Below are 12,056 nucleotides of genomic sequence, written 5' to 3'. Positions count from 1 at the left end.
ATATATATATATATATATATACATATATATATATATATATATACACACACATATATATATGTATATATATATATAAATATATAGTATATACATGCATACTACATACTGTATGTCCATACATAGCCTACAGTGCATTTTGAATGATAAACTTTCAGATTATACAGCGTACGGTTTATTCCTTGTTGCTTATCTGAAAGAGAAACTTTTTATATTTATTTATTTCTCCAACATAAAGCTTGATGTTTCCAAAAAAAATCATATTTTATTTTTGTCAATCACATCTAGCACATTGGCTCATTTGAAAGAGGAGCCAAGAAGAACACAAGCTGGGGATTGACAAGAAAATTTAGTATCGCCTGAATATGAGTGTCCAATGCTGAAGCTCGTTGAAACACCTTATGACTTTAGGTTGGCACGGTCATTTAAAAAAATGCTCTTTTTATTATTTTTTCTTCACAATTGCCAGAATACAAACATGTGAACAAAAAGATAAAAAGAAAGTCTAAAATAAATGTGGAATAAATGAATGTTTTACATTGTCTGCACATTTAATCTGAAAGAAAAAAAACAATAACATTCCCTTCATTGTTTTATATTTAAAGACTTAGCATTCATTAAGTAATGTATTGTAACGCCTTCTCTATTCATGTGTTGTAATTTATACTCTGATGACTCGTTAAAGGAGGGACGTTTTTATTTTTAATCTGCTCCACAGCCATCTGAACAAAGACAACAACAACATTTTTCCCGTGTGTTTTTCCCCCTCATAAACAGTCCCCTCCCTTTTTTTATGAACCCAACTAAAGAACTGCTGTAAGAACATGAATATAGACATGTCATTGGAACAGTCCAACTACAGAACATGCTACACTACCCCCCTCCCCACCCCCACCCCCCCATAGCAGAATCCTCGACCCTGAGGACAAAGTCTCTGAACCTCAGTGGGAGTCACCGCTACCATCTGGGGCGCCATAGGGTCATGACCCCTTCCCGCTGCTCTGCCCCCGATTGTGGGAATCCCTCCTGCCCTCCCCCAGTGTCTGCCGGACTGGTAGTAGCACTCCCCTCTGCAAGAGACAATGCGGCTGGTACCCCCTCGTCCCGACCTACGTCCTGAGGAGCAGCGATTCTTCTCCACATCTCCGACGTCCACTCAATTCCGACCGTAAGAGCTCCAATCGGAAACACTGGCCAAACCGCCGCTGCAGCGCGCTCCTCGTCAGCGCGCTCGTCAGCGCGCTCGTCAGCGCGCTCGTCAGCGCACTCGTCAGCACTTCATAGTCACCCCTCTCAGCAGGATCCAGCAGCAGCAGACAGGACAGTGCCTCTCCCGTCAGACACATGGCGACTTGAAGAGCTCTCTGACCCAGTGACCAGCCGCTGGCAGCCGCCAGTATTTCGAACTGGGCCCTGAAAGCTTCCCAGTCCGATTTACCGTTATATTTGGGTGTTTTTATCCCGCACGGTGTACTCAGTCTCTGGGCAGTACCATCTTTGTTTACCTCCATGGCAATGAGTCATGAGGCTTCTGAAGGAGCGACTGGTGAACCCTTCGTAGCAACCAGGACTGAGTTATCTATGAGACTTGGCTCTGTCTTCACCCTGGCACTGCCACATTGACCACCCGACCACTCCACCGTTCCCACTTCCTCTTCTTCAATTTTAATGTGAGTGTCCATGGTAACCTTGCCCAGCTACGGCTAGCACGCCACAAAAAAAGTTAAGGCTGCACTTGTGACGGACACAAACTCTGTTGACTTCCAGACACGCACAGATTTCCAGGTTCGTAAAGTTATTTCTGACACTGCTGTGACGCCTTCTCTATTCATGTGTTGTAACTTATACTCTGATGACTCGTTAAAGGAGGGATGTTTTTATTTTTAATCTGCTCTACAGCCATCTGAACAAAGACAACAACAACATTTTTCCAGGGCGTTTTTCCCCCTCATAAACAGTCCCCTCCCTTTTTTTATGAACCCAACTACAGAACTGCAGTAGGAACATGAATATAGAAATGTCATTATAAACAGTCCAACTACGGAACATGCTACAATACATTATCCGCCGCTTTCATGCCAGAGCTTTAAATTAGATCATCTTGTGTTGACAAGTTGTAGCCACTCTGGTCAAATTTTGAAAACATTAATATACAAAATCACATGTACTATCACATATTCTGTTAGCACAAATATATATATATTATTATTATAGTATTGGGGAAAGTTGGTAATAAAATAACTGTGAAACTGAGAAAACGACATTACATCATGACCTATATGTGGACATTTTAGGTAAGCATTGCAGTAAATGAGAAAGGATGAAAATCAACTGCATAGGTCACAGAAACTGCTTTGACATTTTAAGAGAAGAAGTTGAAGTCATGTCTGTTGAAGTGGGTGTTTTAAAGCCTTTTGCTATGAAAGTAACGTGCCCAGTTGCTTCTTAGGAGAAAAAACAAAAAAATGTCAATCTCCTATAACTGCTTCAAGCTAATATTTTTTTTTCTCATATGTTGTTTTATGACTATAATTTATTAATATTCTGATTAGTGTAGTGATCATACATCTAATGAAATGATACACTGTTTGGGCAACATGTTGGAGCAGTGGTCATAGAAAGAAGTTTTCAGGTTCAATTCTCACTTGAAAAACCTTGTTATTTTTCTTGTTATTTTTCTTGTTATCTTGTTATTCTTGTCCTTGTTTTTCTTGTTCTTGTTTTTCTTGATCTTCTTCTTGCTCTTCTCCTTGTTGTTCTTCTACTTTCTGTTTTTCCCTCTTCCAGAGTTTCCACAGCGAGTCATCCTCCATCTCACTCTGTCCTCTGCATCCTCGGTCCTCACTCCAACTATCTCGATGTCCTCTCTAACTGCATTTATAAAACTCCTCTTTGGCCTGTCACTTTGTCTTATTCTTGGTTATCTCTGACTTCAAAAGGACCAAATATTAAATTCCATTTCCACAACAGCTCATATTACCATCAAATATGATTAGTGTTTCAATCTATTTTTATTCATGTCCAAATTTTTCAGTGCATGTAGTTTCCTCAGACGGATGAGACGAGCTGGTCTGGGAAGCTCAGTCCTCACCTCCTTCTACAGGTGTGCAGTGGAGAGCATCCTGTGCTCCAGCATCAACGTGTGGCATGGAGGCTGCACAGCTGCAGAAAGAAAAGCTTTGCAGAGAGTGGTGAAGGCTGCACAGAAGTCTGTTGGAGTCAGTCTCCCCACCATCACGGACATCTACACCTCTAGATGCAAGAAGAGGGCCACTTGCATCATGAAGGAACCTACTCACCCAGCAGACACACTTTTTGCCCCGCTCCCCTCAGGCAGGAGGTTGCAGAGGATTAAGTGTGGAACCACTAGACTGAGGAACAGCTTCTACCCTGAAGCTGTTAAGACATAAATCCCTAACCAGGATAATCACAGTATGAAAAAAGGAAAAATCACTCTAATGCCAATTTAATTGGTGATATGTGACTTCTCTGTGCTGCTGATTATACATGTTGCGTATTCATTCATGCCTTTGTGCTCACCACAGATTCATGTTCGGGCTGCTGTTGTTACGCCGTATTGTTTTACATTATTAGTGTTTAGCGTATATCTTAGGTCCTTATTTACTGTTTCTTTTTATACTTTATATTTTGCTATTTTGGGTGTGACTGGACTCTGTGTACATAATTTCATTCTACCTCGTGTACCACATGAGATGGTAATGACAATTAACTTGACTTGACCTTGAGCTTGAACTTGCTTTTCCCTCCTCAGCCACCTGATGGTTTGCCAGAATCTCCTCAAAGCCGACCGAGAGTCAATCCAAGGACTCACCAAACTCCTCCCACATCAAAGCTTTTGACTCAGCAACAGCCAAGGCTGTGGACAGCTTGGCCCTCTGGTACTCCTCAACTGCCTCCAGAATCCCACCAGCCAACAAGCCCCAATAAGACTTCTTCAGCTTTGCAGCCTCCTTAACCTGGGGTTTCCACCATGGAGTTTGAGGATGACCACCATGAGAAGCACTGACAACCTTGCGGCCACAGTTCAAGGTAGCCACCTCAACAAGCAAGGCAAGAAACATGGCCCACTCAGACTCAATGTCCACCGCCTCAGCTGGGATGTGGTTAAAGCTCTCCCAGAGGTGTTAGTTGAAGATATTACAGACAGGTTCTTCAGTCAGGCATTCCCAGGAAACCCTGCTCGTTTGGGTCTACTGGGTCTGTCCACCATCATCCCCCACCATTTGACCCAACAAACTACCAAGTGGTGATCAGTTGACAGCTCAGCTCCTCTCTTCACCTTAGTGCCCCAAAAAACATCCACAAATCAAATTACATGACTACAAAGTCAATCATCAATTTATGACCTAGGGTGTCCTAGTGTCAAGTGTACTTATGGACACCCTTCAAGCATGGTGTTTGTCATGGACAAACTATTACTAGCACAGAAGTCCAAAAACAGAACACTGTTCAGGTTCAGATCAGAGATGCTGTTCCTTCCAATCACGCTCCTCCAGGTCACACTGTCATTACCCATGTGGTCATTGAATTCCCCCAGCAGAATAAAGGAGTCCCCAGCAGGTACACCTTCCAACACCCATGCCAAGGATTCCAAGAAGGCCGGATACTCTGAACTGCCGTTTGGTGCATAGGCACCAACAACTGTCAGAACCCATCCCCCCCACCTGAAGGCACAGGGAAGCCACCCTTTCATCTACCAGGGAAAACTCCAACACACAGGCACAAAGTCAGGAGACTAAAAGTAGACCCAAACCAACTCGGCGCCTCTCACCATGGGCAACTCCAGAATGTAATAAGGTCCAGCACCCCTCAAATAAATGCTGTGCTACTAATGCTGTGCATTGAGATGACCCCTACTATAATATCTAGTCGGTGCCTCTCAAGCTCACACACAAGCTCAGCCGCTGCCCCTGACACACACACACATACACACACACACATACACAAAAGGTTATGTTCCATGTCCCAAGAGCCAGCTTTGATAAGCCAAGTTCAGAGCACCAAGGCTGCCTCCGGCCACTGCCCATGGCATCATGCACCCTACTCGAATGACCCCTTCTGCATAAGGTGGGTCCACAGGAAGGCAAACCCACAGTGCTTGTTCGAGTTGAGCATTCAAGCTTGCAGACAAGTCCCACTTCCAGGCTTGGCTCCAGGGTCAGGCCCTGGTAACCCACATCTGGGCAAGCGACACTGAGCTCCTACCTGATTTCTGTCCATTTGAGTCTTTGAGTCACTCTTTGTCTGGCTTGGCACCTAGAACCACTCTACCTTTGGAGCCCTCACCAGGGGAAATTACAGTTACAAAGGCCATGGTATAATTGTATTTATTTAGTTATTGTTCTTAAAGATGAACTTTCATTCAGTCTAAATTACATGGAATAGATTTCACTGGAAAAAATGATCATGAGTTTAGCACAATTATTCATTTGAGGCTAACTGCTCCTTCCCAATTAATAAACAGTCCAAAAGAACAATGTTTTATTCTGTTGTTGTTTTGATTTGGTTGTTTTTCTGAACAGTTGATTTTTTTCTGGCTGCTTCCACATTTTATGAGATGGACATCTTTAAAATCAGACAGTCCAAGACATGGTGAGGAGTTTTGATCTGAGATTATCATTTGTCTTTTTTACTACTCTAATTTTATTGGTTTGATTCTCTGCCCATAATGGAGGCTTGGAAAACTTTTAGTGAAGTCAAACTCTTCTTTTATTTTTAACTGGACACAATTGGCAGATGACATGGTGGTGCAGGGGTTAGAGGTGTCACTTCACAGCAAGAGGGTCAAGTTCCAAACCAGTCCACAGTTTTTCTGTTGTGAGTTTGCATGTTCTTCCCATGCATGTGTGGTTTTCTCTGGATAGTTCATTTTCCTCGTACAGTCATGCAGGATAATTGATACCTCTGAACTGTCACCAGGTATACATGAGGATGTGAATGGGTGTCTGTCTCATTTGACTTTGTGTGACCCTGTGATGGACCGATGAACTGTCTGGGTTATATCCTCCCATTGACCTCCAGAGATAAGTGCCAGCTCCCTGAGATCTTGGAGGGAAGAGTGGGTAAAGAAAATGAGTAAATGTGTTAGGTGCCAAAGTAGTTTTGTTTAATATATATATATATATATATATATATATATATATATATATATATATATATGTGTAACCCAGTGTGACTTAGCTGTTTAAATAAAGGTTGAAATGAATTGAACCTCCATAAGTAAACACTTGATTCAATAATTGTTTTAGAGTTAATGGCACAAGAAGAAGTAGTGCTAAGCTAGAGGTGTGCAATACAGAAGTGTTAGCTAAGATGCTATAGATGTAGTGCTCTGCTTTACATTACACAACCTAATAAATGCTTTGTACAAAATCAGTTTAGTGTTAACTATCATGACAAACAAAGACTAAACTTGTGCAACCTGAAGTTGTAACATAGCTATATCTACACTGTTCAGGTTCAGATCAGAGATGCTGTTCCTTCCAATCACGCTCCTCCAGGTCACACTGTCAGTTGACAGCTCAGCTCCTCTCTTCACCTTAGTGCCCCAAAAAACATCCACAAATCAAATTACATGACTACAAAGTCAATCATCAATTTATGACCTAGGGTGTTCTAGTGCCAAGTGTACTTATGGACACCCTTACGTTCCATTATGTTCTGTTGTCTGCTTTGAGCTATATCAAAGCAGACAAAACAAAGCACAACTAGTTTTAAGCATAAACCTTTAAGTTAACCATTAAGCATACCTGCAATTACCTTCGTACAGATGATCATGTGGTACTTCCTGTTAATCACTGTTGTATTCAGCTGCTCATGAGGTCGGCTGCAGGGCTTTATTCAACTTTTACATTTTTCCAGACTCAATTTAGGTTTTGGAAATGGAACGAACTGTTTTACATCCTCTAAAACAGGGCTATTCAACTAAACTGCTCAGGGGGGCTGAAAGCCAGCAGCTCAGGGGCCGGACATCCAGCAAATAAAGTCATTATGTAAATAAACCAAGTATTACAATGATCTGTTACCTTTTTAATTTTTTTTATTTTGTTGCATTGAATCATAAATGCAATAAATAGAACCCCCCCCCCCCCCAAAAAAAAAATATATATATATATTTTTTTTTTTTTTTCAGGGGTGCTGAGTTAAAATTATGGAGTGCTTGAGCACCCCCCAAAAGAGGCTAAAACTGCCACTAGTTCCCGTGTCTGCCTGGATCTGGTTCCAACCACACTGACCAGTTAGTATTCAACTTGTGTCATGGCTTGTTTCTTTTCTCTTCTGCATTTTTGTTGTTGTTGTTTGTTTGTTTGTTTGTTTCCTTTCCATTTTAGCATTTAACTGTGTGATGTCTGTGTAAATTCTGAATCATGGGCAGCATGTTGTGGCAGTATTGTGGTGTGTTCCAAGCTGGACTGTTGTATCACACTTGCTAAGAAGTTATTAAATCTCTGTTTTCCTGTGAAGCACGGTGGGGCAACTGGTAGAGCTGCTGCCTCTCAGCGAGCAGGTCCTTGGTTCAAACCCCGGTCCAGGGGCCTTTCTGGGTGGAGTTTGCATGTTCTCTCCGTGCATGCGTGGGTTTTCTCCGGGTACTCCGGTTTCCTCCCAAAGACCAAAAACATGCACGTTAGGCTGATTGGTAACTCTAAATTGTCCCTAGGTGTGAGTGAGAGAGTGAATGGTTGTTTGTCTCGTTTGTCTCTATGTGTCCCTGTGATGGACTTGCGACCCATCCAGGGTGTACCCCGCCCCTCGCACAGTGATTGCTGGACATGGGCACCAGCGACCCCTGTGACCCAAAATGGATTAAGCGAGTAAAGATAATGGATGGATGGATGGATGTTTTCCTGTGAAAGATAAACCCACATGTAAAACTATTCAAAATGGCTTTAGAGGGCATTCAAATTAACCTAACAGTTTCAGAAGGCCCGTCATGATGGTAATGGGGTGCAACAAACGTCAGAAGCCAACCTGTCCACAATAAAGTAAATAAAGAGTCTGAACCACAATTTAAAACGAAATAGAAATAAAAACATTCTGCTGAGCTGAAAGTAAGCAAACTGGGACTGCACATTATAATGTGGTCATATGTGTTAAAGGCTTATAAAAAACTAAGAACACTACTAAGGTTTCATTGTGGGATGTTATAGGATGCACTAAACACTGGTTGCTTCAGTGAAACACATAAGTGGAAGTGAGTTATAATCAACTAATGTCTTCCAATCCACTAAGAGTTTACTTCCTGTGGACTTTTTCTATTCTTAGTAATATGGGGAAATCATTAGGAAACGTTAGAGGTATTTAAATGCTGCTCAGAAACAAAGAGGGCTTATCAAATCTGGGACACATTCACAAGGTAAGATGACTTTGGATGGACGTGACCATCAGACTTGTAAAAATAAACATAAATAAAACCAGCTAAGATGAGACTGATTTTATAGACATCACATTTAAGTGATGTTTATATCTAGATTATTCATTATTCGGCTCAAATATAAAGTGAGGTTCCAATGTTTCTAAATAGAAATGTGTCCGTTTTACTCCTTTTCTTTAGTGATTTGATAATGATCAATGTAAACATTTGCCAAAACACATTTCATGTATTTTTGGGAAAGCGCATTGTAAACTAGTTAGTATTTTTAATTTAAAAATGTTCAATACAAATGTATTTTTAATGATTTTTTTTTTTTAACCATGTTCTTGTCTTTCTCTTTTGTTGTTCAGATGATGTTCTTGGTCTTCAGCCTCCTCGGTGCATTTCTACAAGTCAACTGCCACAATCCCCAGAGTCACTGGACTCTGCTGCCCAACAGTACGTAGGATTATTAAACACTGATTTGTATAAAAACGCTTTTACTTGAAGCGTTACCAGAATGTTCAAATTTTGGAACAGGTGGTGGCTTTCTAACTAACGAAGCACATGAAATTATTTTTCTTTTGGTTTTCATTTTTGAAAAAGTAAATTAAATCCATACGTGGTGAGAAAATATCCTTTCTTAAAATGACCACAGTGGTTTATATACTGGTCCTGCTAATACCCTCTGTGCATCTTTCAGCTGTATGCTGATGATACAGTTGTGTAGTTGTAAAGATATCACATCACATCTCATCATTTTGGGGCAGCTGTGGCTGAGTAGTTAGAGCAATCATCCTCCAATACAAGAGTTGGGGGTCCGATTCCACCAGCAGTCACATGCCAAAGTATCCCTTGACAAGACACTGAACCCCTCATTGCCTCCAATATGTATCCCATCGGTGTATGAATGTGAAAAAGCACTGATTATTCTTTGTATAGATCTAGTAGAGTGCTGTATGAATGGGTAAATGAGGACACAGATTGTAAAGAGCTTAGAGTGTCTTGATAAGATAGAAAGGTGCTATGTAAGTACAGTCCATTTACCATTTATCATGACTTTGTCCCCTGGTAGTTCTGGTGCTGCAGGTGGATGGTACTTTGGGTCAACACCCGTTGAGCTGCCTAGCAGAGGATCTTCTCAAACGGGACAGTCATACTCAAGAGATTTTTTGGAGGAGGAATGGCATTGAAGAGGCACAGAGGGGCAACTTGTACAAGGTACAATTAGTGGAAAGTTTGGGAGGGGGCAACTACACCTGCCATCATGTGGACGGAACGCTCCTCAATCACACTGAGGTCCTGATCCTGCAGGACGAGAGCAAGAGGAGGAGGATCCTTGTGAAAACCAAGCAAGGTGCAGATTTGATCAGTGTACTCTGGTTTTTTTTGTTTGTTTGTTTTTTTAACTGGTTTCACTATTAAAATTATCTCTTAATCTTTGACTTTTTTCTTTAGAAGAATTTCTAAAATGCTCTACTAAGAATTATAACGGAGAGTTCCACTGTTCCTGGACGTGGCACAGCAGTCGAGTTGGCAGAGTAGCGTTTATCAAAGCTCGACGGTAAGATCTCGCATTCCTCTGTTTCGTGCTTCTTTCCCTGTTCAGTGCATCTGAAGTGTGGTTGTTGTTGCCACTCAGTGTTTCTGATGACAATGGCATCCAGTGCTCTGTGGATGGTAGTGGCCAACACTGGATGTGCACCTCAGCTCGTGGGAACTTCAGCTGCTCCGTGGATGATAGTGGGAGCGGAGTTTCTTGCCGGGATGAGCAGCACTGCCCATTCGCTGAGGAGAACCAGCCGATCCACATGACGGTCTACGTGAGGACCGACCACTTTCTAATGGAAATTTACTCTAAACTCTTTTTCCTGTCAGAAATAGGTGAGACATCTTCTGAGGGAACGTTTCATCTTTAACTGTGCTCAAAAGAAAGCTGATATTTTAGCTCACTTTGCGCTGTGTTTGCAGTAAAACCTGACAAGGTGAGGATTGGCAAAGTCAACACAACAGTGGTGGAGTGGAGTTACCCAAGCTCCTGGAACATGCCCTATTCGTACTTTCCCCTCACTTTCCAAATTTTCCAGGTCAAAGGAAATTGTGGGAAGTTTGAAAATCCATGTGTGGGTTCAAAATCTTCCAAGGTAAAAAAGAATTACAAGACATAGGTTCAAAAAGGCCAAATCAGACAGAACTGCACTGAATTGTGTAAAATAGTGTCAGGGTCGGTGTTAGTTGGTGTAGTTTTTGTTTATTCGCCTGTCATAGCTGTAACTTTCCCGCTTTGCTGTGTTGCCTCTGGTCTATTTAGTCACTCTGCTTTCATGATGTAATCAGATGCATCATTAACGCCCATGCAGCGCGCAGCTCTCCATGTGCTTCCATGTGCTTTTCTCTGAAGATTTTATAACAGTCATGTCAGGCTTTTTTGTTTTGTTTGATAAAAATTGTTTCATTTTAGAGCTTCTCGTGTCTGTCTACCTTTTGTGGCCTAATCCTACTGAGAGCTGTGACAGAAAGCCCACTAATTTGATCATATTTGTATCCATTCGTAAATGTGCATAACTTTAAAGATGGGGTGTGTTTATTTCCCAGGCTTTAACCCTCCACTCCACAGACATATGCCAGTTTAAAGTGAAGCACAAAGTGAAAGCTGTTTGTGTCCGAGCAAAGGATGCTCTCTATGACTCAGAATGGAGCGAGTGGAGCCATGTCAGGTCGGTGCCTCATGGGATATTTACCAGTAATTATCAGTGTTTTCCCATTTGCTGCCTGTCACTTGACCTTCCTCCAACCAGAGAGCTCACACCGTCCATACTCTCTGCAAGACTGTAATGCTTTACAGGCACTTCTGCTTTTGCTCTTTGTGTTTTTTTTCTTCTGTTAATTGTGGCTTCTACGTAGATATGAAGCTAAAATGACTGATGAGTCCATGATTATTTCATCAAAATGTCTCTGTTACAGGTTGAAGCGAACTGTGAAACGCAAGAAGTACAAACAGCATTAAAAAATGCATAAAGGAAGAAATTGATTCATCCCTGGAACCTTGGTGCTGGACTTGAAATTGTATCTATTTTATTTATCTTTATTTAACAAACGTGGTGTTTTTATTATATAACTTATTGGAATGTCAATAAAAAAAACATTTCAACACTGTTGTGTTTCCTGTCTAACGGCATTGTTGTTCATTTTTTCAGCTTTTTTCCTCGTATTTGAAAGTTTTGTCCCCATTTTTTCTTTTTTTTTTTTTATTATTTTTGTCATTGTTTCATAACTATTTAAATCTTGGAGGAGGTTTGCAGTGTGCAGCCATGTAGTAGCCTATTTTACTTATCGGGGGGGGGGATTCATTGCTATGATCTTTTCCAGGTTTTAAAATGATTGAAATCTTACCTCAAGTGTATAAAAAATGTTTGAACATGTGTATGGTTTTCATTCAACATGAAATTGAGAATTATGGTGAGACTGTTAAAACTCAGTGCTCACATTTGCTGATAATCAGCTATTCAATGCATTTGATTAGCAGCACCTGGCTGATACTCTCCTAAATGGATTGGAAGGTAAATGGAGAATAGCTTCTCTGTTTTGGCTTTGTAAATTATGATACAGAAGAATCTGATGCATGGTTTATTTTTTTACATATGGTTTTATTTGAATATTTTTTGAAACTTAGAATTATCCTCAT

The 12,056-nt window shown here is 41.1% G+C and overlaps 1 protein-coding gene across 1 annotated transcript; it reads left to right on the top strand.

Moving 5' to 3' along the window:
• The first annotated feature begins 8,742 nt into the window (after positions 1-8,742).
• On the top strand, positions 8,743-11,378 carry il12ba (interleukin 12Ba). Its single transcript, XM_037675965.1, has 7 exons — positions 8,743-8,830; positions 9,447-9,728; positions 9,833-9,935; positions 10,014-10,255; positions 10,343-10,515; positions 10,967-11,088; positions 11,336-11,378. The coding sequence occupies exons 1-7, from the start codon at positions 8,743-8,745 to the stop codon at positions 11,376-11,378; spliced, it is 1,053 nt and encodes a 350-aa protein (XP_037531893.1).
• The last annotated feature ends 678 nt before the right edge of the window (positions 11,379-12,056 follow it).

Source organism: Nematolebias whitei, chromosome 4 (genome assembly GCF_014905685.2).
Source record: "Nematolebias whitei isolate Nwh7 chromosome 4, NemWhi1, whole genome shotgun sequence".
Classification (NCBI taxonomy): Eukaryota; Metazoa; Chordata; class Actinopteri; order Cyprinodontiformes; family Rivulidae; genus Nematolebias; species Nematolebias whitei.
The sequence above is the reverse complement of the archived record's forward strand: the minus strand, read 5'-3'. Positions and strand labels throughout refer to the sequence as shown.